The sequence below is a fragment of the Dipodomys merriami genome, unplaced genomic scaffold (assembly GCF_024711535.1).
Source record: "Dipodomys merriami isolate MVZ:Mamm:240054 unplaced genomic scaffold, mDipMer1.0.p SCAF_505, whole genome shotgun sequence".
NCBI classification, from domain to species: Eukaryota; Metazoa; Chordata; class Mammalia; order Rodentia; family Heteromyidae; genus Dipodomys; species Dipodomys merriami.
The window spans coordinates 508,660-532,847 of record NW_027206075.1 but is presented as its reverse complement, the minus strand read 5'-3'; the positions used below and the strand labels follow the sequence as shown (position 1 = coordinate 532,847).

The window sequence follows — 24,188 nt, the reverse complement described above, 5'->3', positions numbered from 1 at the left end:
CATCCAAAAGCCAGAAGTAGAGCTGTGGCTCAAGTGATTGGGCCAAAAAGCTCAAGGACAGTGCCCTGAATTCAAGCCCCAGAACCAGTACAAGAAGGGGGGAGGGAGGCAGGGAGAAGAACAAGAGAAGTATAATATTAAACTAGCAGCTTTATTATTCTCCTAGGGTCCAAATCCTCTACTTGAGGAGATTTCGAAGGGCTTGAGGGAGAAAAACCTGTAAAAAGTGATGGAGATCAGGGAACAAGCCTTGAGAGTCCTGGAGCGGGGTCACAGTGAGAGTCTGGTCAGCCTGTGAGGCGGATGCCACGAAGGTCAGGAGAGGCTCGGTGTCTGGCGTCTGTTCAGCAGCATGTGTTTCTCTCAGTTCCTGGGTTACCTGAGCCTCCATGGCTAGCCACTCTGCTCCCGCGATGGCCTTGTTTCCATCTCCTGTTTTGCTTTGTTGCTGCAACCGTCTCCGGGCACGCCGCCGCCCCTGCCACACTCGGTGCCACAAAGCACAGCGCCAACTCACTAAGGTGGGGTATGATGCCCCCTTTCCAGGCTCACCTTGAGACCCATCTCCAGCCATCTCAGGTGCCATGGGCCTCTGCTCAGTAAGTGTGTCTAGACAGTTTGTGGTCATGATGGGCAGCTCACCTGACTGCCCAGGGCTCCGCATGGCCCAGTCCTGCGGCACCTCTCCAGCCTCTATAACCATTTCTTCCACCCTGTCTTCACCATGGTCTTCCTCATATCCCTGCTGCTCCTCTTTCCCCTCCTCACTGCTCTTTCTCTGTCCATCTAGTTTCAATCTCTTGCTTGTCCCTCCCTGGGGAGACTCAGTTCTACCTCCTTCGGACCGTGGCCTCTTGGTTCCCTGTTCTATATGGCATCCCAGTGCTTCCCTTAACACGCGGATCAGGACATCAGTGAGCTGGGGGAAGGGAGCAGGGGGAAAGGGGATGGGTGTGGCAGACAGCAGGGAGCTGGGAGAACTGGGCTGCAGAAGGGGGAGAAGCCCCCAATCCCGACCCCGGGAGGATCGCTGCTGGTACTGGAGGCTTCGGCAGTAATTGGCTGCTGCTCGGCAGCAGTTCTGGAGCCGCCCGGCCACCCGGCTGGTCACATTGGCTGCAACATTGTGACTCAGGTCAAAGGGGTCCTGGAGATTCATGGGGCCAAGGCGCAGACCCTCCCAGAGATTAGAGGGCACCTCTGCCACCGGCAAAGCCTGGCCTTCCCTCAGGGATAGCAGTGAGTCACGAAGATCCCAGGAAGAGACACAGGAGAAGAACTGGGCAAGCAGGGAACCTGGAAGAAGAAACAGACTGAGGAAAGGGGGTCACCATGAGGTGAGGACTGAGGCAGGTCCTGCACCAAAGACATTTCCTTAACAGTCACTTGGCAGGAATGTCCTTCCTTGGAGAGACTTCTTTCTTCCCAAGAAGCTCAGAAGAGTCCTAAGAAACCAGGCTTCTCTGATTCCCTTAAAAAAGAGATCAAGCCTCCTGCCCTGCATCCCCAGATACTGCTCCTTGCCTGTGCTAGCGGCATAAACCTTGGTCAAGCCACACAACTCCAAGGCACGGTTTCTTCAATGCCACAGGACCAGCATCTGGTGTGTTACCCACTGCGATGACCAACGTCTTCCCACCACCGATGGATCACAGTTTGAGCTAGCCCAGGCAGAAAAGTCTTCTATCACCAATTAACCAGCAATAAAGCTGGAAGTGGAAGTGTGGCTCAAGTGGTAGAGTACCAGCCTTGAGTAAAAAAGCCATGTGAGGTGAGAAGCCCATTCCAGACCAAAAGAAAGGGACAAAAAAAACAAAAAAACATAATCACTAGTTTTCTACCACTCACTGAGGGGCTCCACATTGGTGCTGGGCTCCAGTCTTGAGGCATCCCTGGGGAAACTACAGTCCCAGCCATCCACTTCTACCTGTTCTCCCTCACCTGTGAAAGGAAAATGGAGGGAGTTAGCTTTGAAGCAGGAAGATGAGGGCACTGAGGGGTGAAATGGGGTGACAGCAGAGCTCTCATTGTGCATAGCATGGTATATCTGATGAGATAGGACAGGGGCTGCCTGCAGTACCTGCTTTCTGGGTGAGCTGAGCCACAGCGGGCAACACGGGAGGGTCCCTGGTCTGAAGGAAGTAGATCACCAGCAAAGTCAAGGTGTAGTTATTGAGAAGGGGGCCACTTCCTGGGTAAATAACCAAGAATTCCAATTAGGGGCAAGAGACATGGCTCAAGTGATGAGTGCCTATCTAAAAGGCTGAAGCACTAAGTTCAAACCCCATTATGACCAAAAAAGAGGTGCTTCCATACCCTTGGTAATTTTCTTGACTCTGGTTCCTTTACCCACCTCCCTTCTCTCCCTGAATAGGGCGTCAGGGTGAAATATGCCTTTGTGCAGGCCAAATCAGTTCTTTCTCACCTGAAAGCCCTCGACCCTGAGCCCAGCAGCGGATGGTGTACACAAGGGGTCGCACTCGCCTATCCAGCTCACAGCAGAGACTCAGGAACCGAGAGTTATGCAGGGCTAGCCTAGAACAAAGGAAAAAAGACAGTGTTAGGTTTAGTAAATCTTAGACTCTATCACCTCACTAGCTCCCATTCCAGACTTCAGCCCAGCTGGATTTAGGCCAACACGGCTTCCCAAAGTGTGATAAAACAATGATCTTGTGAGAGGGTATACAAAAGAAGAAAAGACAGCCAGGGAGATGGATCAGACTATTCAGGACTGGAGGTGGCTCAATTGATAGAGCACCCACCTAGCAAATACAACACCCTCAAGTTCAAACACCAGCAATGCCTCGAACACAGATGGGTAGATAAGACTGTTGCCATATGCAAAGACTTAAAAGACAAGCCGGGTGCTGATGGCTCACACCTATAATCCTAGCTACTCAGGAGGCTGAGACATGAGAATCGCAGTTCAAAGCCAGCTAGGGCAGAAAAGTCCCCATGAGCCTATTATCTCCAAATAACCACTCAAAAACTGAAAGTGGTGCTATAGCTCAAAGTAGTAGAGCACTAGCCTTGAGCACAAAGAGGCCCAGGGACAGCACTCAGGCCCCACGTTCAAGCCTCACAACCAACAGAAGAAGAAAAAGAAGAAAAAGAAAAAGGCAAGAGAAGGAAAAAGGGAGAAAGAGGAAGGGGAAGCAATGGAAGAGGATGGGGAATCGACCTATTAACATTTTCCAAATTCAAGTAACTACAGACTCTCTTCTATATCCCTTAAAAAATATTATTACATCTGGGCATTGCTGTCTCACTCCTGTAACCCAAGCTACTTAGGAAGCTGAGATCAGAGGATCAAGGTTCAAACTCAGCCAGAGCAGAAAAGTCCATTGGATTTTTTATCTCCTCTAAACTACCAAAAAATAAAAATAAAAATAATCCTGAAGGAGAGCTTATAGCTTAAGTAAAAAAAAAAAAAAATAGGGAGACAGCACCCAGGCCTGAGTTCAACCCCCAGCACTGGCAAAAAAAAAAAAAAAAAGTATTATGTAGCCAGGTATGGTGGCATACACCTGCTAATCCAGCACTCAGAGAGACAGACAGGCAGGAAGATCTCAAGTTTGAAGACCGTATGGACTATACAGTGAGTTCCCGGCCAACTTGAATTGCATAGAAAAAAGGTACTCCAAGAAACCATATAACAAACACCAAAACAGAGCCACACAGGAGGTAAAAAAGTGCACAAAAGATGGAAGCAACAGGACAAACAATTCAGCAAGCACAGGAGCTGAAGCAGAACTCTCATCCACCCTGAAACCCTCAGCTGTCCTTCCCCAACCATTCCCCCCCAAATAAAGGTACCGGTTACTGAGGGAGATGTCACCATGGAGACCTGAAGGCCGATGGCAGAACTTGACCACAGGGCGCCGGGCAGAGGGCACAGTCTGTACCCGATACACACCAGGGACACAGCCACGGAGAATGGATCCCACCAGCTCCAGCATTGCTGCTCCCTCGGGCTTCTCTTTCAGCGCCTCTGCTTGTTCCTGGGCGTTTCCTGGGTCTCCCTCTCCCCTATCCTCCTGGATTGGTGAGGCTGGAGGAAGGGACTGGGGAGAGGCGACAGTCTCAGAGGCCAAAGCAGAGTCTGGAGTCTGGGGTGCCAAAGAGGAGGAAGGAATTTCCAAGTCCAATGCTTCAGAATCTTGGGGAGAAGCTGGAGGCTGGGAGTCTAGAGGAGAGGCTGGGGTACAAGCCAGGGTTTGAGGATCCAGTGGCGAAGCAAGGGCTGAGTCCAAGGATGGAGACTCGGGAGCCTTCGAGGCTAGCTGTGGATGGAAAGGAAGTGAGTGACTGCTTCTCCTGCTGCCCCCTACTTTGGAGCGTGGTAGAGCACTAGCCTTGAGCTGAAGAGCCGAGGGACAGCGCCCAGGCCCCACGACCAACAAAAAAACAAAACAAAACAAAACCATACTGCTATTGTACTAGAGGTATGGCCCAAGTAGTATAATACCAACCTAGCAAGCACCAGGCCAAGTTCAAACCCTAGTAACACACGTACGTATACGCATACACGCATACACACACACAATTTATTTAAAAATATAACCCCAACATTTTATGTAAAACCCCAACTTTATAAGGTTATTACTCCTTGAAAATTCTATCAAAGCTGTCATCCATCTACGCCAATTCATTTTCAGCCTAATACCAGTCCTCATTCACATTTTTTTTTGGGGGGGTCCGGTCATAGGGCCTGAACTCTGAGCCTGGGCGCTGTCCCTCAGCTCTTCAGCTCAAGGCGAGTGCTCTAACACTTGAGCCACAGCGCCACTTCTGCCTTTTATCAAACCCAGGGCCTCAGGCATGCAAGGCAAGCACTCTACCACTGAGCCACCTTCCCAGCCCTCATTTTTTTTTTGGTTGGTTGTAGGGCTTGAACTCTGGGCCTGCGTGCTGTCCCTGAGCTTTTTCAGCTCAAGGCAAGTGCTCTACCACCTGAGCCACAGCGCCACTTCCAGTTTTCTGGTGCTTAATTGGAGATGAGTCTGGAGGACTTTCCTGCCTGGGCTGGCTTTGAACTTCAATACTCAGATCTCAGCCTCCTGAGTAGCTAGGATTACAGGCATGAGCCACCAACACCCAGCCTCATTTACATTTCTTTTGGCTGTAATGAAGTTTAAACTCAGAGCTCATGCTTGCTACTACTGCCAAGCTATGCTGCTGACCCTATTTTGTTCCTTTTTTTATTAACCAGGACTTGAGTTTGTACTCAAAACTTTGCACTTGCTCAGCTTGCTTGGCTGGCAGTTTATCACTTGAGCCACATCTGTAGCCTATTTGGGGGCGGGGGGAGGGGAGGGGAGGCGGGTAAGGATGCACTGGTTATTTTGGAGATGGAATCTTATGGAAACATTGCCCAGGATGGCTTTGAACTGCAATATTTTGGAACCCAGCCACCTGAGTAGCTGGAATTACAGGCATGAGCCACTGGTACCTGCCTACTTTGGGTTAGCCTACTTTGGATTTCCCAAGGTAGCTAGATAATAGGCATATGCCTTGCTGAGATGGAGTCTCCTCCACAGATGTGTTCTGCCCTGGGGCTGGAACAACAACCCTCCCTGTCTCAGCCTTTCACACAGCTTGCATCACTGGCACACACCACCCAACCCAATAATGGGTCGAAAAGAAATCTTGAACATTTTGCCCAGGCTGGCTTCAAACGCATCTCCTCTGGATCTCAGCCTCTCAAGTAGCTTAATGCCATGATTAAGCTACAATCCCATGACCTTTCTCCAGGGACCTCCCTGGTCACTCACCTGAGGTTCTTCCATATCACCTAGATCCAAGAAGAGGTCAAGATCACACCCATGGACATCAAAGCTATTTATGGAAGAGCCAAAAGGATGAACCACACAACCTAAGGACCAAGCAGAGAACAAAGGTCAGGAGACATTAGAGAGGAACTGGAGGTGCAAGAACATAATGGGGTACAGTGATGAAAGAGCAACTGAATGAATACCTCCAGTTGAGGGAAGCTGGGATGCAGACATGGAGATTCAGACACAGGGCAAGGCGTCTACTTACCTGGGAAGAACTCTGTGAAGACCTCTTGCATCAGGGCCACTACAAGGTTCCGCAGCTGCCGCTCAGCCTCAGACAACTCCCTCAGTCCCACAAGCTGCACCATTTGGGCCTCCACATCTGGGGCTTCGGCTAATGCTTTGGCAAGCTGGTGACTGTCAGGGCTCACTCCTTTGGGGGACTTGGCAGCTGGGCTCTGGAACTCCTTCTGCTCCCGTGGCCGGACACGAAGGCGATGTTTTCCCAGGCTGTGCTGGGGCTGTGACAAGACAGCCTCGCGAGCACTCACATCCCCCATCTCCACGATGGCAAACACACCCTGGCAGACCACACAGGAGAGAGGATGATGGTTTTGCAACCAAGAATCCAAGCACAGGGTCTGACAGCAGAAGAGAATATCTCTTTTGTGTGTGTGCTGGTACTGAGGCTGGAACTCAGAGCCTCTTGCTTTCACTTGGCTGTTTTGCTCAAGGCTGGTGTTTTACCACTTGAGCCACACCTCCACTTTTGGATTTTCTGCTTGTTAATTGGACAAAAGAGTCTCACAGACTTTTCTCTCAAGGATGGCTTCAAACCACAACCCTTAGATCTCAGCCTCCTGAGTAGCTAGGATTACAGGTGTGAGTCACCAGCACCTGGCAGTATGTTCTTTTTCTTTTTTTTTTTTTTTTTTTTTTTTGCCAGTCCTGGGGCTTGAACTCAGGGCCAGGGTGCTATCCTTGAACTCTTTTTTTTTTTTTTTTTTTTTTTTTTAAATCGGTCGTGGGGCTTGAACTCTGGGCTTGGGCACTATCCCTCAGCTCTTCAGCTCAAAGGGAGTGCTCTACCGCTTGAGCCACAGCACCACTTTCAGTTTTTTTTCTAGTGGTTTATTGGAGATAAGAGTCTCACGGACTTTTCTGTCCCGGCTGGCTTTGAACCAAGATCCTTAGATCTCAGTCTCTGAGTAGCTGGGATTACAGGCATGAGTTACCAGTACCCGGCTTTCCTTGAGCTCTTTTGCTCAAGGCTAGCCCTCTACCACTTGAGTCATAGCACCACTTCTGGTTTTTGAGTGATTAACTGGAGATAAGAGTTTCATGGGGACTTTTCTGCCCAAGCTGGCTTCAAACCATGATCCTTAGCTCTCAGCCTCCTGAGTAGCTAGTATTACAGGCCTGAGTCACTGGCAGTATGTTGTTTAGGTAGATTAGTGATTAGGTAGGTTAACAGTATGTTCTTTTTTTTTTGTTGGTAGTGAGCCTGAACTCTGGGCCTGGGCGCTGTCCCTCAACTCTTCAGCTCAAGGCTAGCACTCTACCACTTGAACCACAGCACCACTTCTGGCTTTTTCTGCTTATGTGGTGCTGAGGAATCGAACCCAGAGCCTCATGCATGTAAGCACTCTACCACTGAGCCACCTTCTCAGTCCCTAACAGTATGTTCTTTAAACCCCAGCTTTCACTACAATTACTGACTTGTCTACTTTCTCCTCTAGACTAAAAACTCCATGCAAGCAGGGACTGCATCTATCTATACATTCCCCACTCTGAATGCAATCTTAAGCAAAGTGCTTAGCACTAAGTCAACAAATGGTAAGGATGTGGTGAGCAAATCAAAAGTACACTGAGTTGGGTGCTGATGGCTCACACTTGTAATCCTAGCTACTCAGGAGGTTGGGATCTGAGGATAGTGGCTTGAAATCAGCCCAGGAAGGAAAAGACTCTTATCTCCAATCAACTACAAATGCTTAGAAGCGGAGCTGTGGCTCAAGTGGTAAAACACTAGTCTTAAGCACAAAAGCTCAGAGACAGGGCCAAGGCCCTGAGCTGGAGCCCCAGGACGGGCACCAAACAAAAAAACAAAGCACACTGAATCTTTGACAAAAAAAAAAAGTCCCTCAATAACTAACCAGTGAACACGTAAAAGGGGGTGGGGAAGGTGTGAGAAGTTCTCTCACGTTCTGTGGTATCCACCAAGCACAGGCCATATTAGCAAACAGCCACAAGAGACTGCTGGTTTCACCCCCCCTCCCCCCCCTCCCCCTCTCTCCTCTGTTCCCTTACTTTCCCCCAATCTCTTCCTTCTTGGTCCCCCCACCCCACCCCCCTGCATCTTGGCTGACTCACTCTTACTCCTGGAGACATTCACTCTACCTTGTCCTTATCCATGACAACACTGGCCACAGGTCCAAATGTCTGGAAGTACTCAGAGAGCTGAGCAGAGTCCACATCCCTGGGGAAACCACTGACAAATACACTCCGAAGTCCCTGGGCCTTTCTGGCAGCTCGAAGCTCAACCAGATGTCGGTGCTTCCTGCCTCCCAAGTGAGCATCCAGGCTGGGTCCTGAAGGGACAAGGATGAGACAAAAACATCTGTGTTATTCTTCAGTGTATCTCTTCCCTGGCTCTACTTTCTGCATACCTACATCCTACTGATCATCCCAATCTTCCAAGACATAGCAAGTGTGACACATAGAATAATCAAAGACCTTACTCCTTCCACATTTGACATGACTCCCATTTCTCTATATGATTTTTTTTTTTTTGGGTGCGGATCCTGGGTCTCAAACATAAGACTTGGACTTTCCTGCCCAGGCTGGCTTCAAACTACAATACTCAGGTCTCAGCCTGAATAGCTAGGATTACAGGAGTGACCCACCTGCACCCAGCGTTTTGTTTTGTTTTTTCCTTGCCTGTATCAGAGCTTTAACTCGGCACCTCTCACTCTTGCTTACCTTTTTCATACAAGCTGGTGCTCTATCAATTGAACCATACCTCCACTCCTGGATATTTTTGTTTGAGAGAGATAGTCTCATGGACTTTCCAGCCTAGGTTGGCTTTGAACCACCATCCTCAGATCTTAACCTCCTAAGTAGCTAGAGTTATAGTGTGAGCCACAGCACCAGTTTCTGTTTCTGGCTTTTTTTCTGGCTAAAGTCTCTGTTTTGTCTCAGCCACCGGCAGTTTTTGTTTTGTTTTGTTTGGTACACACAAGCACGTGTATGTATATACATACAAACCAGTCCTGAGGTTTGAACACAGGGCCTTGATGGACACTGTCCCTGAGCTAAAGACTAGCTGCTCTACTACTTGAGCTACAGCTTCACATCTGGCTTTCAAGTAGTTATTGGAGCTAAGAGCCACATGGACTTTCCTAACCAGACTGGCCTCAAACCTCACATCTCAGCCTCCTGAGTAGCTAGGATTACAAGTGTGAGCCACCAGCATCTGGCAAATAAGTAGTGCTTAAACCACATGTACTAGGTAAAGCAGCAAGACCTGTGAGTTATAAAGAAATTAATAAGTAACTTTTCCGGGTCCTATAGAAAAGAACTAAATCAGGGCTGTGGTATATAATGATCCAAAATGTATCAGTTTCCTCAGTTGGAGGTAGTAATAGTGTCTACCACATAGGTCCCTAGCAGAGAACCCGGTACCTGGTCAATGTAGACAATTTAGCTGTTAGATTTTTTTTTTTTTTTTTAAATTTGTCAGTCGTGGGGCTTGAACTCTGGACACTGTCTCTGAGCTCTTCAGCTCTTCATGGCTACCACTTGAGCCAGAGTACCATGTCTGGTTTTCTGATGGTTTATTGGAGATAAGAGTATCACAGACTTCCTGCCCAGGCTGGCTTTGAACAACGATCCTCTTATCTCAAGACTCCTTAGCTAGGATTCTATGTGTGAGCCACTGGCACCTGGCTAGAATTTTTTTTTTGGGGGGGTCCGGTCGTGGGCCTGAACTTTGGGCCTGGGCGCTGTCCCTCAGCTCTTCAGCTCAAGGCTAGCGCTCTACCACTTGAGCCCCAGCGCCACTTCTGGCTTTTTTCTTTTTGCTTATATGGTGCTGAGGAATCGAACCCAGGGCCTCTGGCATGCAAGGCAAGCGCTCTACCACTGAGCCACCTTCCCAGCCCTAGAACTATTTTTATTATCAATCACCTGCTTGATGTTACCAAAGTGTTTGTGAAACCAAGGAAGATCACTTAATTTCTGGCTTGCACTGCTGGACAAACAAGTGGCAATGCCAACTTTCAAAAGAAAGTGAAGGCCTTGTTCATGGAAGATCAGTATTCCAGATTTCAAAAGCAGAATCTGTTGGATGCTGGTAGTTCATGCTTGTAATTCTAGTTACTCAGAAGACTTAGATGTGAAGACTGAGGTTCAAAATCAACTGGGACAGGAAAGCCCATGAGATTCTTACTGCCAATTCGTGAGGTTATAGCTCAAGAGGTACAGTCTTGAGTGAAAAAACTAAGGTACAGCACCCAGGCCCTGAGTTCAAGCCTTAATACAGGCAACAACAACAAAGAGAAATCTGGTTGGTTGTGCTTGTAATCCTAGTTACTTGGGGGAGGCCAAGATCTGGAGGACTGTGGTTCAAAGCCAGCTGGAGCAGAAATGCCTGTGAGACTTGTCCCCCCCTAAAAAATAGCTAGTTTCCAGACTGAAAACAATTGGCAGAGTGCCAGCTAGGTAAACTAAGCAATAGTCCAAGGCCTTTGCTGGGTGCCTGTGGCTCATGCCCGTCATGCTGGGTACTCAGGAGGCTGAGATCTGACAATCACGGTTCAAAGCCAGCCTGGGCAGGAAAGTCTGTGAGGCTCTTATTTCCAATTAACAACCAGAAAACCTCAGGGTCAGCGCCCAGGCCCAGAGTTCAAGCCCCACAACCTACCAAAAACAAAAAGAAAAAGAGCGCAAGGCCTTCATGCTGGTAGAAGGAAAAAAAAGTAAAATCTGAGGTTTCATTGAACCCCTTGTCATGCAAGCGCCTGGTCTATGTTTTTTTTTTTCCCTTCTCCCTCTTCCTCAGTTAACTTCTCCAGTCATTCATGCCATGCTGTTTCACCCATCTTGCTCTCTCAGGAGTGGAAAAAAAGGAACAATGCTCAGGCCCTGGGTCCAAGCTCCAGAACCGGCACACACACAGGGGTGGTGAGAATAAAGCAACGAGGCTTTCCTCGTGGAGAATGCGTGTCGTGCGAAGGGCAGATGCACGGTGGGACGCTTCGTCCCCTTCTGCAAGGCCCTCCGCCGTGCGGAGCGACTCCACGACTGCTACCAGCATCTCTAACCCGAACTTTCGCTAGCCCCCAAAGGCGGGAGCCTGCAACCGCCCCCTCCCTCGCGGGCCACCGCTTACGGTTGGCTGTGGTAACCTGGCAGAGGCTGCAGCGGAAGCCCCCGCGCGGCAGCGCCTCCACATCCGAGCCCACCGCCGCCATGGCCCCGGCCACAAGCAACCACCTCCGGCACCGCCGGAACTCACGGCGGCAACTCGCAACCTGCTTGGAAGCCAGTTCCGGCGGTCTCACAGGAAGTGACGTACGGTGCCACCACCACACGCGCCTGCGGAAACCTAGCTCCTCAGACCCGAGTTCCGTTTCTAGCCGTCCAAAGGTTTAGGGAAGCCGGGGCGCCGGTGGCTTACGCCTGGGAACTTAGCTCTTCAGGAAGCCAAGATGTGAGGATCGCGGTTCGAGCCCACGCGGGCAGAAGAGTCCCCGTGAGGCCCTTATCTCCAATTAACCATTCCAAAGCTCCTGGCCCTGTGGCTCAAAGTGGTGGAGTGCTAGCCTTGGGCAAAAGAGCTCAGGCCGGGCGCCGGTGGCTTACGCCTGTCATCCTAGCTACTCAGGAGGCTGAGATCTGAGGATCGCGGTTCAAAGCCAGCCTGGGCAGGAAAGTCCGTGAAACTCTTATCTCCAATAAACCAGCAAGAAACTGGAAGTGGCGCTGTGGCTCAAGTGATAGAGCGCTCGCCTTGAGCTGAAGAGCCGAGGGACAGCGCCCAGGCCCAGAGTTCAAGCCCCCCGACCGACAACAACAACAACAAAACAAGGCGTACGAGCCTACCATAAATCGATCGACGTGTTCTGAGCTATTCCAGGGCTGGCCTGAAATCTCATGAATATTCATAAGGCTGACACAAAGGCTGGCGCTGGGTGGCGTCTGGAACCGCGGCCGCTCACCGGGGCGCTGAGGCTCTTCCGCCGCCACACGTTCCTTCACCAGATCGCGGGTAAGACGGAAGATGGGCAGCTTCAAATCTTTTTACCCACGGAGGCCAGGACACCCTCATTCGTTTCCTCTACCAACCTGTCCTTCCAAAGTGTCCGTGGCCGCTTGGTCACTCCCACAGCAGGGGGAGGCCCTGCTCCCGCGCCCCAGAGCCACCAAGTCAAACTGCTATGGCGAGCTGCAGGAAAATCCACTTTAAAACTGAGATGGAACCCACTATGGTGATAACTAATATGAAGACTTAGGAGGGATGAAGGGTTTGAGGTAGACCAGACTTGTATGGCCGTCCAGTTGCTTCTGACACTACCCAGATGTAGGTTCCAAACTGGGAGAGAGTAGGAGAGCTAGGGAGCCCCAGGGACAAGGATCATGAGAGGGAAAAGGGATTATAAAACAGGTTATCTGCCCACAGCTTTGAGGCATGTAAAGGGCAGAGGTCTTGGGCAAGAGGCAAAAAACCAGTCGTGACCTTGAGTAAACACAACTAAGACCATTCTGTCTCTAAAGCATCCAAAGGACAGAGTAGGCTTAACTTCTTGTTCTGTATCCTAAGGTATTTCTGTCTCAGCTCAGGCATCTGTTTTCCAAAGCTGACAAGGCAGAACACACCACTGCCCTCCTCACCATAGAGGAGGCAGTGGCTGAGGCTGAGTCTTGAGAACTTTGAAACAGCAGTCAGTGTCCATATACTAGAGCTGGATGGTAAGATCCTGCACGCGCGCGCACACACACACACACACACACACACACACACACACACACACACACACACACACACACACACACACACACACACACACACACACACACACACAGCGCTACCCTGCTGCTAATGCTTTCCACAATTGCTTAAAAGGGAAGGGAACGGGTAGGGCTGGGAATGTCACTCACTTGTAGCATACTTGCCTAGTTTAATGTACAAGGTCCTGGGCTAGATTCCCTAGCAGAGGGGAAAAAGCTAGGAAGCAAGTTTGAAGCACCCTCACACCTCCATCCTGAGGCCTACAGCCATTAGTTTTTTGGATGAATCGGCTGAGCCTGGACTCCAGTACCACTGGGAATTGGTGGCAGTTTTGAGTCCCACAACTGGCACAAGCTGCCTCAGACCAGACTGCCTATCTCATAAAGCTGTTCCCCAGGACAAGCATCATCTGTGCCTCATTTAAATTGTCCTTTGTCCTTTATTTTCCTACTCAAAAGCACCCCAACACACATACACACATCCATGGGAGAGAAGAGCTGAGCCAAGGAGGAGCCAAAGAAACCAGCTTTTTATTTGTTACTATAAGAACCAATTACAGAATCCGAGGTTAAAAAACGGACAAAAGTTCTTTATTTCTGAGAATTGGCGTACAAAAGGCGGAGGGGGGCAGGGGAGGGAAGCAAGAGCGAGCATGGGCTGGGGTTGATGCCAGCTTAGGGGCCTCATACTCCAATTAGGAAAGTCCGGACACCGGACAGGAAAAGAAACTCCTAATTAGAAAAAAAAAAAAAAGAAGAAAGAAAGAAAGAAAAAAAAAAGATAGACATGGCAGTGCACGCCCCCCTCCCCCAACCAGGTACCACCACCTGATATGTTTACTCTTTCCCCTCCCCCATCCCTTTCACAAAGGGAGGCAAAATTTTTAAAAAATTAAAAAACCCTCCCCCCAAAACTGTCCAAGACAACTGTGGGACCTACCCCAGGAAAGGGGTTGAGTGTCCACATGGGCCAAGTTCCTGCAGGCTGCCCTCCATCACAAGAATGGAGAAGCAAAGACCAGTCACAAAGGCATTACCACCAGAGGGCGCCCAACCCCTCCAGGGACATGCTTGCAGCCCTCCCTTACTTGCCCCTTTACTAAAGGGAAGGGAGGTCTGGGTGCCCCAGGTACCCTCTACCTCTCAGCCCACCAACCTCCCTTGCCCACAGATGCTCAGTCCTCCAGGACAATAGGTTCATTGGTGCTGGCAGGATGTGAAACTGCCGGTAGAGGGACTGGGGGCCGCACTGCAATCAGTGTTGGCTTCACCTTCAAGGGTAAGTTGGGCCTCCGGGCAGCTCGCCGCATTTCCAGATGGGTTAGAGCCTTCCGTAGGGCCCTGACCAGGAAGGGCAAAAGATGAATAGAAAAGGTTTGATGAACACTGAGACCCACAGGTGAAACTATATTCTATAATGTAATTCTGACTTCTGACCCCACTTTTTTTTTTTTTTTTTTGGCCAGTCTTGGGGCTTGAACTCAGGGCCTGGACACTGTCTCTGATTTTCTTTTGACAAGGCTAGCACTCTACCACTTGAACCCCAGAGCCACTTTTGGCTTTTTCTGTTTATGTGGTATTGAGGAATCAAACCCAGGGCTTCACGTATGTTAGGTAAACATTCTACCACTAAGACACCTTTTACAGCACCCCCCTTCTTAAAAAATTTTTGGCCAGTCTTGGGGCTTGAACTCAGGGCCTGAGCACCGTCCCCAAACTTTTTGCTCAAGAATACTTTACCACTTGAGCCAAAGTTCTACTTCTAGTTGTTTTTAGTGCTTAACTGGAGATAAGTCTCATGGACTTTCCCACCCAGGCTGGCTTCAAACCTCAATCCTCAGATCTCAGCCTCCTTAATAGCTAGGATTATAGGTGTGAGCCACTGGCATCCGGCTAGCCCCACTTTCTTTTTTCTTTTTCTTTTTTTTTTGAGGGGGGAAGGGGGGTCAGGTCCTAGGGCCTGAAACTCTGGTCCTGAGTGCTGTCCCTCAGCTCTTCAGCTCAAGGTTAGCACTCTACCACTCGAGCCACAGCACAACTTCCAGCTTTTTCTGCCTATGTGGTGCTGAGGAATCCAACCCATGATCTCAGGCATGCAAGGCAAGCACTCTACCACTAAGCCACCTTCCCAGCCCTAGCCCCACTTTCTATACAGTCGTTCTTACGATTGTCTTGCCACTCTTATCCTCCCCTCTCCCCCCACAACATATACTTGTCATTTTTTTAACTCCTCCCATGGTGCAATTCCTACCTGGTACCTTTTTTTTTTTTTTTGCTGGTCTTGGGGGCTTGAACTCAGGGCCTGGGCACTGTCCATAAGCTTCTTTTACTCAAGGCTAGCACTCTACCACTTGAGCCACAGTACCACTTCCAGCTTTTTCTGTGTATGTGGTACTGAGGAATCAAAACCAGGACTTCATGTATGCTAGGCAAGCACTCTACCACTAAGCTACATTCCCGGCCCCCTACCTGGTATCTTTCGTGGCCACAAACACCACAGGATTGGGCGCATCGGCTGGGTTTAGTTTCTGACGTTTGGCCACTGGCTGTGAGCTTGAGCGAATCCCTGAAGTCAAAGGCCTTCCATTGGCAGAGAAGGGGACCCCTGGCCCTGCCATCTGGGAAAGAATGGACAATGAGGAAGTGACCCCCTCAACCTAGCCAACCCAAAATGGGAAAAGAAAAAAGAAGAAGAAAAGCCCTCCAACCCAGCTTGGCTTATCCTCTGTCAACTCACAGTCTCATAGGCGCGCTTCACCATGATACCTCCCAGGCCCCGGTTCTGGGTCAGCTGGTTTCTGTTAATTGGTGTCTTGGTACCTCGAGGTGTTTTTGGTTTTAGAGGTGCCTGGGCCACTGTGAGGCGGGAAAAAAAAACAAAACAATTTTTCACACCTCCTTGGTGGCTTAGATGGTAGAACACCTGCCCAGCAAGCACAAAGTCCAGTACAATCCAAAGAAGAGTCCTTTCATCCTTTCTCTTCCCTACTTAGTTTCCTTTTCTCACCCTCATTCCTTCCCTGGGCAGAGTTTATCTGGGTATCTTCAAAAACAGTAATGAGGCCCTTATAGCTCACACCTGTAATCCTAGCTGAGCTACGAAGCTGAGATCTGAGGACTGCAGTTCAAATCCAGCCAGGGCAGAAAAGGTCTGAGTCTGAAGTAGAGCTGTGACTCAAGTGATAGAGCACTAGCCTTGAGCAAAAATAAGCTCAGGGATAGCAAACTATTCATCAGTTATTTCAAATGTTATCAAATCAAGTCCTATCCCCACCCCCCGCCCCTCTCTGTGTTCATACTGGAAATTGAACTTGGGACCTCAAAGTCTCACTGGAATTTTTTTTTGGATCCGGTTGTGGGGCCTGAACTCTGGGCCTGGGCGCTGTCCCTCAGCTCTTCAGATCAAGGCTAGCGCTCTACCACTTGAGCCACAGCGCCACTTCCGGCTTTTTTCTTTTTGCTTATGTGGTGCTGGGGAAATCAAACCCAGGGCCTCATGCATGCAAGGCAAGCGCTCTACCACTGAGCCACCTTCCCAGCCCCTCACTGGGATTTTTTTGCTCACGCCTATCACTAAGTTGTGCCTCCAGCTCCAGCTTTTTGGTGATTAATTGAAGAGTCTCATACACATTTTTGCAACAGAGATCTTCAGATTTCAGCCTCCTGAATGGCTAGTATTATAGATGTGAGCCACTAGCCACCCAACTGGATTATGTCTTATGAGAAACACATCATTAGGCAAATATTCAGTTGCAAAAATAAACACAAAGTATAGAGTTCATTGGACCAAATCTCTTTAAGACTCTGAAGAAAATTGCTTAGAGAAAGTTCTTATTTTTGAGACATAAGCTCCCTATGTAAGTCCAGGTGTCTGAAATTCAACATCCTCCATCCTCACCCTCCTAGGTGCTAGAATTACAGACATGCACCACCAGACCCCATAGATAGTAAAAGAACTATCCCATACCCAGATCCTTGACGATAGTTGCCAGGGGCAGCCGCACTAGAGGGTGAATCTTCAGTGGAGTTTTTGCGGCCTTAGGAAGTCGGATGGAGCCTAGAAAACAAAAGTTTTTGAAGGGGCTTCATTATTCAGGACTCACTGGGGACCAGGAGCCAAGTCTAATGTAAAGAAAAACCAACCTCTGCAGCCCAGTATTCCTGCTGACATTAAACATCCACAGAAACTGGTCTCTGGCCAGAGCACCCTGAACCCACAACTAGCCCCACCCCTCGTGATCTTACACTCTGCCTTGATGGCATTGGCATTAATAGGGGCGTAGGGTCGCCGGGCAGCCCTCCTCGGCTGTAACAGGTCCCTGCACATTCTTCGGGCAAGTCGGGTCAGCTTTGTGGTCTGAAGAAGAAAAGTCTGCCTGTTCTTCGCCAGCAGCTTGGCCCGGTTGGCGCTGGTGGTGTAGGGGGAGAGACTTTGGGCTTCAGGTCTGGATAAATGACCCCTCGAATGTGGCTCCTGGAAGAAGGGTGGAGGGAAAAAGTAGACTGCATATCAGCACTCCAGTTCCCTTCCTATTCTGCAAAGGATATGACCACCTTACTGACACCCCAACCAACTTGGCTCCCCAACATTTATCAAGCACCCCTGCCTGCCCGTCAGTCCATCTCCAGAAAAGGAACTGTGTATTTTGGCCTTCGCTTGTAGGCTCACTGCCTGCCCCTTGAACAGTCCTTACTGTGGTGCCCCGAGCAGCCCCCTCAAGCTGGGTTGGGGTCTTCAGTCCCCCATACTTCTTCCAGTAGATCCAACAGGAAGCGCAAAGGCGGCACTGCATGTTGGGTGGGCCCCAGGCATACCACTGGGCAGACTGTGTGGCTGCAGAAGCAGAGAGAGGAGGAAGGAAATGTGCTGAGACCCTCAGGTCCTTGGCCAGGAGACACCCAACCACCCCCGGCAACCGCGGCTCTCCCCAGGACTCACTGTGACAGCTCTCACAAGTCAGGCCCTTCTGGAACCCAGCCCCATTCATGCCAGGTTTGGAACCCACAGAAATAATCTGGTTAGGGTTTGGCTTTGTGCTAATGAGAACAGGAAAAAAAGTAAGAACTTATTTAAGAGGAGGGAAACACACACACACACAAATAACAGCTGGTCATTGGGGTTGTGTCTATAATCCTAGCTACTAGGAAGACAGAGATTAGAAGACTGAGATTTGAAGACTGCCATTCAAAGCTCAGGCAGAAAAGTCCCTCAGACACTTATCTCCAATTAACCTCCAAAAAGCCAGAAGATCTGTGACTCAAGTGGTAGAACATCATCCTTGAGCAAAAAACACTCAGGGACAGTGCCCAAGCCCTGAGTTCAAGTCCAAGTACCTCCCAAAAAAAAAAAAAAAAAAAAAAAAAAAAATATATATATATATATATATATATATATTTATATATGTATGTATATATCAGTATACCATGTCTGTCTCCCTCTCCGTGTACATGCTGGTCTTTTTTTTTTTTTTTTTAACAGTATGCTTGTTGTTGTTTCTTTTGGTCTTTTTTTTTTTTTTTTGGTCCAGTCGTGGGGCCTGGGCGCTGTCCCTCAGCTCTTCAGCTCAAGGCTAGCACTCTACCACTTGAGCCACAACGCCACTTCCGGCTTTTTTCTTTTTGCTTACGTGGTGCTGAGGAATTGAACCCAGGACCTCACGCATGCAAGGCAAGTGCTCTACTGAGCCACCTTCCCAGCCCCTTGGTCTTTTCTTTTTGGTACTGGGGATCAAACTTAGGACACTGTAGGCAAGCACTTTGCACTGAGCTATATCCCAGCCCTTATACACTGTTTTACAATGCTGGAGATTGAACTCCCACTTCCCTTCAGCCGCCTGCCCACTCCTCTCACAGAGGAAACACAGGTTGGGTGAGGAGAAGGAAAATGTACCAGCTTCTGCTCCTGAACACACTTACTAGGTAGGGATGTAGACCTGTTTCAGTTTGCTGTCTGCTTCAGCAGCTTTCAATCTTTTCTGCCAGAAGGAAAAAGAAGCAAAAGATCAGAGCATCTCAGCAGGGAGAAGGATGTCATCAACTCCAAAGACAGAGAGGAGCAGGCAGCCTGTGGTACAGCCTCCCAGCCCAGTCCATACCTGCTGAATATACCGGTCAGTGGTTTTCCACATGTAATAAAACTGGACTATGCTGGCAAGGGATTTCCACGGTAGCTAAAGAGGGCAGAAAGATTTGGATAACTGACATTCAGCCCCAGGTCGGAGTTCTCTGATGTCACAGCTTTCCTACTCCTCCTTTTAGCCCATCCACTTACAAAATCCTGGCGAATGTCATTGAAATCCTTCCCATACTTCTCTAGGGCCTCCTCAAACAGCATGGCTTCAGAAGCAGACCATTCTTCCATCTCATCACGACACAGCACTGGGCCCCCCTGGGGCACCAGAGTTGACATGGCTTTAGCTAGATCATAGCCGTTCCTTTGTAATGTGTCCATGGCATGAAACTACAGAAAGTTGGGAGAACAAAGCTAAGGACCTGAAGTTTCAGCACCACTAGCATGCAGCCATTTAAGCCTCTGAGATTTGCTCCCCTCCAGCCAAGCTCTGCAGGTCCCCACAAAACCCAGCTTGCCCAACCACCCACCAGCTTCTGCTCACCAGAGTGATGTCTCGGGAGGCAGCAGCTGCACTCATGTGCAGGCTCGGCTGCCGAATAGAGCTGCTACAATCTAGGGCTCTTGCGAAGGTCCCCACAGCTCTAAGGATGAGATTGAAGGAGTCAAAAAAGAAAAAGGTACAAACAAGATGAGAAACTAAGGGAAAGAAAGAAGGAAAATAATTCATGCCAAAGAAAATAAATCTCTAAAAAATCTCTAAGAATGAATGGGACTCACAACTGCATGTATACCACCCCCTGGCCCCCGCCCATTTCTCCTTCCACCCACCCTCACCGGGCCACCACGAGGAACTGATCAATCTGCCGATCTGTGAGAGGGTTGTCTGGGTCCCAGACTTTCATCTCCATCTTCTGTTGATTCCGATTATCTGATTCTCCTGGGGAAACAAGCAAATGCATCAACAGGGAGAATGAAAGGGAAAGAACTGATGTCTTAGTCACTCACAGTAGCACCTCTTTCTCCTCTTCTGCTTGGATTCTGTCAGTCAAATCAACTCTCAGAATTCTACTCCCAGCAGTACCCACTTGTCCCTTTCAGATTCCTAAGGTGCCATCCTGTCAGGGCCACAGCAGAAAGCTTTGCAGACTGTGTTTCCCATACCCCAGGGCATGCCATTCACAGCAACTTGCATGTTTGAGACCCCCCCTTGGAGTTAAATAACCCAGTAGCCACATGACCTGTATGCTGCTTACCCTCTGCCAAGCGATCGGGAATCTCAGCTTGGTATTTGCAACCAACTCTGATTTCCCCCTGGTCAGCCAGAAGTGTCTTCTGCACAGGGTCAAACACCAGTGAGTAAAAAAAGCAGTCCTGGAGATGGGGAGACAAAGGTAAGCAGAGCAGCAATCAATATATGAAGGGGAAAGGGAGGCGGGACAGTAGGATACACACAGAGTCCTCAGTCTGCCATACTTTCACCTCATCATTCTACTTTCCTCACATCTTTTAGAGGCCAATACCCACTCTTCTCCCTCTTCTTCCAACACATTCTTCTCACCTCCTTTTCCAGGTACTGGCTCAAGATATCGGTCTCATTCAAGAGTGTCACACTGCATTTCCCCCTACAGGAAAGAAGTTAGAAAACCCTCTGTGAAGCCGGGCGCCAGTGGTTCACGCCTGTAATTCTAGCTACTCAGGAGGCTGAGATCTGAGGATTGTGGTTCAATCAGACTGTTCAACCAGACTGGGCAGGAGAGGCCATGAGACTCTTATCTCCAATAAACTACTCAGAAAACCGGAAGTGGCGCTGTGGCTCAAGTGGTAGAGCACTAGCTTTGAGCTGAAGAGCTGAGGGACAGCGCCCAGGCCCAGAGTTCAAGCACCATGACTGACAAAAAAAAAAAAAAAAAAAAGGAAACCCCGTGTGAGCCTTTCATTCCTTCTTTACAACACCTACAACGAAAACACCATCCCTTTCTTTTCTTTATAGCAGAGCTGTGGCTCAAGTGGTAGATTGACAGCCTGTGAGTGAAAAAGCTGAGAGTAGCCAGGTGCCATGGCTCACACCTGTCATCCTAACTACTCAGGAGGCTGAAATCTGAGGATCCCAGTTCGAAGCCAGCCTAGGCAGGAAAGTACATGAGACTCTCATCTCCAAAAAAACTACTCAGAAAAAGCCTGAAGTGGTGCTGTGGCTCAAATGGTAGAGTGCTAGCCTTGAGCACAAAGAAGCTTAGGGACAGTGTCCAAGTCCTGCGTTCAAGCCCCAGGACTTGGGGGGAGAGGGGAGGGAAAGAAAAAGAAAAAGCTGAGCATATAAGGCTTTAAGTTCAAGTCCCAGGACTGGCACCAAACAAACAAAAAAAAAGACGACTTCATGTTCTTTTCCTTTCTAAATAAATGTTTCAAGACCATAATGGCCCTGATTGTCCTATACCTTATGTGGGTGGCTGGTAATGATTCAAACTGCCGAGAAAGAAAAAGCTCCCGATGCTTAAGCTGATGTCTCTGCTGTTCTGTCACCCCTGGTTGCTTTGATTCCTCCTCAAACTCCCCTAGGAAAGTGAGGAAGAAGAAACCAAGTCAGAAACTATTCCAAAAAGAAAACACCTTAGAAACTCTAACCAAGGAATTTTTCCCAGGCATCTTATCCTTATTCAACCAGCTTCCCTTAGCTCAGAGCTTTGTTTTTACACACACACACACACACATGCTCTATCCATCATTTATACAGTTAAGCAAAGAGCTGTAGGGATACACACAATGCCAGAGAAATGCATCTCCAGGCCCAGTTGCTGATGCTCAGACACCACTCATAAAGCACAAACCATAAAGCCATACCATGCACATGATGAATATTGTATTTTTCTCTTTCTTTCTAAACCAGCCCAAGGTCCAGAAACTCAGTTAGATGGAAGAACATCACACAGTTATGTTTACTAGTTCCTCTTTGCAGATTTCTGCTCTAAAGCATCACATGCAACTAGTAACTATTCCTCCCTTTCTACTTGGTTAATAATAGTTTGTGGGCTAACAAGGACAGCTCCTCAAGCCACAGCCAATAACTCCCCCCACACAACAAGGAGCTTGTCCTTAAGCCTGGATTGGAAGGGGTTAACCTGGATAAGTGCCAACCAAAGTAGGAGGAGGCAGAAAAGCCCAGGCCTGGGCTTATTGGTGCTTTGTTCCCAACCTCAGGGAGAAGGGGGGGAGGGGAGTGTAGTAGACTCCGCCCCTCACCAGTGTGCTCCGGAAACCCAGTACTAAGGCAAGGGGGACCACACCCCCACACCCCTTGTGATTGGACAAGGCCAAGGTCAGCCCCTGCTAGATGGGCCTGGAAACCCCAATGGGCCAGGGAACTTGGTAGGCCCAGCTCCTGATTAACCCCTTCATGACCAAAACAGCCAGAAAAAAAAAAAATTATTTAAGGACAGGAGGAGAAAGAGAATCAAAGGAAGAATAAAAGGTACCAAGAAAAATTATTTTTAAAAGAAAAAAAGGGAATGAAGATAATCCAATAGGAAATAACAGATGTACATGAAGAGAAGTAGAAAATTTAGATGTGTAAAAGAAAAAGTGCAAGAAAACTTTCCCACCATATCCTAGCTTTCTATTGCCTCCTTTCAATATATTCTCATCCTCTTTACCTTGACCTTCACACTACCCACTGGCCCTAGGTACCTTAAACTGTTCCCAAGTGTCCTGCTTCTTTAAAGCTCTCCCTCATCCTCATCTAAATACTCCTCTCCCCAACACACACACACACACACACACACACACACACACACACACACACACACACACACACACACACACACACACACACACACACACACACACACACACACACACATATTCGGGCCTTCCTTATCATGGTCTCCCCACCCTGCTCCTGACTCCAACATGTAAAAACAGGCCTTTCTCTACAGACCAGGCACTTCCCACCCCCAAACTCCCACCCATGCCCTGGGCATGCTACCAGGGGAAACACCTGCAAGGACATGCCCAGGCCTCAAAACATGGGGAGGGAGAGGAAGGAGGGGATGAAGACACTCACTGGCATTACTATCCGCCAAGCTGTTGAGGCTACTAGAAATGTCCCTTCGCCGGAAAAGACAGACAACCTTTGCTTCCACATTTCCGTTTGCAGTCTAAGGGGTGGGAAAAAAATGTGGGTAGTAAATATGAGTTGGAAGGTGGAAACGCACCAAGCAGAGACTAACGGCAACCAATACATTTCTAGGGTGCCTAAGTAGAAAAAGCTCAAGAAATTACCAGGAAACACACAAACAATTCCAAACGCCTTTCTTCTGTGGCCTCCAAGGAACAGCAAAGTTCCCACTGAGCTCTCAGAAATCTTTCATGAATACACACAATGAATGAATGGATTCAGACAGGGTCCTCCCTCCCACCTGAGACCACGGGGTGGGAACAGAGGGAGGGGGACACACCACAACTCACCTTGTTGAGCTCCTCAATCCGTCTAACCAGGTAAGGATTGCTGGAGGAGTTCTCAAAATAGACGTAATCTGTAGAAGGGGGTGGAGAAGTACCAAGAAGATCAGAGAAAAATGCGAGAGAACGGTATCAGGAGTAAAGTCAGTCTGAGTGGACCAAAAGGAGGCTCCAGGTGGAAGAAAGAGGACGCTGAAATGTTGGAAGTGGAGAAACTAAGGAAATAAAGATTGCACCACCCATCCCCACCCCCACCCCAAACACCACCACTGTTGCAACTATTCTATAAAATCAGGTCTTCACTAGTAAGTGAACCTTAAAGGCGAGGCAAGGATTCCCCGCTTGTCCCCACAACTCAAAGCACAGCGTTGTCTTCCACGATCGAAGGGAGCGACTGCACACGCTGCCTAGAGCCCCCACGTCCGGGAGCCGAGAACGAGGAAATCTCCCGGTGTCTCCCCCGCAGCCTCAAGCTGTCGCCCGGGCTCCCGCGCCCCCTGGCTGCCCTGTCAGTCCTTCCGAAACCAGTTTCCCAAGCCTTCTCCCCGTCCAGGGGGAAGCCGAGGCGGGGCTCGGGATGCCGTCGGGGACCTCGCTCGCGGCCCCTCCAAGACTCAGGGCCCCACCGCGACGCTGTCCGCTCCCCGGTTCCGGTTCCGGTCGCCGCTCCGGTCCACTCGGCCCCGGGGCTTGGCTCCCCAGCACCTCCCGGGACCGAACCGCTCCATCCACTGCTCCCCCAGATCTCCTACTCCGGGGTCCGTTCCACTCCGCTCCGGATACTCACCTCCCACCCGGTACATGTTGGCCGCCATGGCCGTTCCCGCCGCCGCCGCCGCCGCCTCCGGCCGCACAAAGGGGTCCGAGAGGTT

At 49.4% G+C, this 24,188-nt stretch overlaps 2 protein-coding genes and 1 long non-coding RNA gene across 3 annotated transcripts; 1 reads left to right on the top strand and 2 right to left on the bottom strand.

Moving 5' to 3' along the window:
- Nucleotides 1-142: 142 nt before the first annotated feature.
- On the bottom strand, nucleotides 143-11,295 carry LOC138810686 (speckle targeted PIP5K1A-regulated poly(A) polymerase-like). The gene is made up of 9 exons (XM_069997880.1): nucleotides 11,167-11,295; nucleotides 8,175-8,365; nucleotides 6,043-6,358; nucleotides 5,775-5,875; nucleotides 3,817-4,283; nucleotides 2,426-2,535; nucleotides 2,081-2,191; nucleotides 1,849-1,941; nucleotides 143-1,296 (listed from the first exon to the last, which is right to left on the bottom strand). Exons 1-9 carry the CDS (start codon nucleotides 11,246-11,248, stop codon nucleotides 179-181), a joined length of 2,589 nt encoding a protein of 862 aa, XP_069853981.1. The 5' UTR covers nucleotides 11,249-11,295; the 3' UTR covers nucleotides 143-178.
- Nucleotides 11,296-11,418: 123 nt separating this feature from the next.
- Nucleotides 11,419-21,262, top strand: LOC138810690 (uncharacterized). The gene is made up of 3 exons (XR_011367212.1): nucleotides 11,419-12,045; nucleotides 18,768-18,895; nucleotides 20,487-21,262. It is a non-coding gene; the product is annotated as an uncharacterized lncRNA (long non-coding RNA).
- Nucleotides 13,297-24,186, bottom strand: LOC138810687 (metastasis-associated protein MTA2). The gene is made up of 18 exons (XM_069997881.1): nucleotides 24,104-24,186; nucleotides 23,323-23,390; nucleotides 22,919-23,012; nucleotides 21,296-21,413; nucleotides 20,417-20,480; nucleotides 20,112-20,229; nucleotides 19,693-19,795; nucleotides 19,400-19,499; nucleotides 19,057-19,245; nucleotides 18,881-18,955; nucleotides 18,702-18,760; nucleotides 17,725-17,822; nucleotides 17,480-17,619; nucleotides 17,031-17,259; nucleotides 16,753-16,842; nucleotides 15,523-15,641; nucleotides 15,255-15,403; nucleotides 13,297-14,126 (listed from the first exon to the last, which is right to left on the bottom strand). Exons 1-18 carry the CDS (start codon nucleotides 24,129-24,131, stop codon nucleotides 13,961-13,963), a joined length of 2,007 nt encoding a protein of 668 aa, XP_069853982.1. The 5' UTR covers nucleotides 24,132-24,186; the 3' UTR covers nucleotides 13,297-13,960.
- Nucleotides 24,187-24,188: the final 2 nt, after the last annotated feature.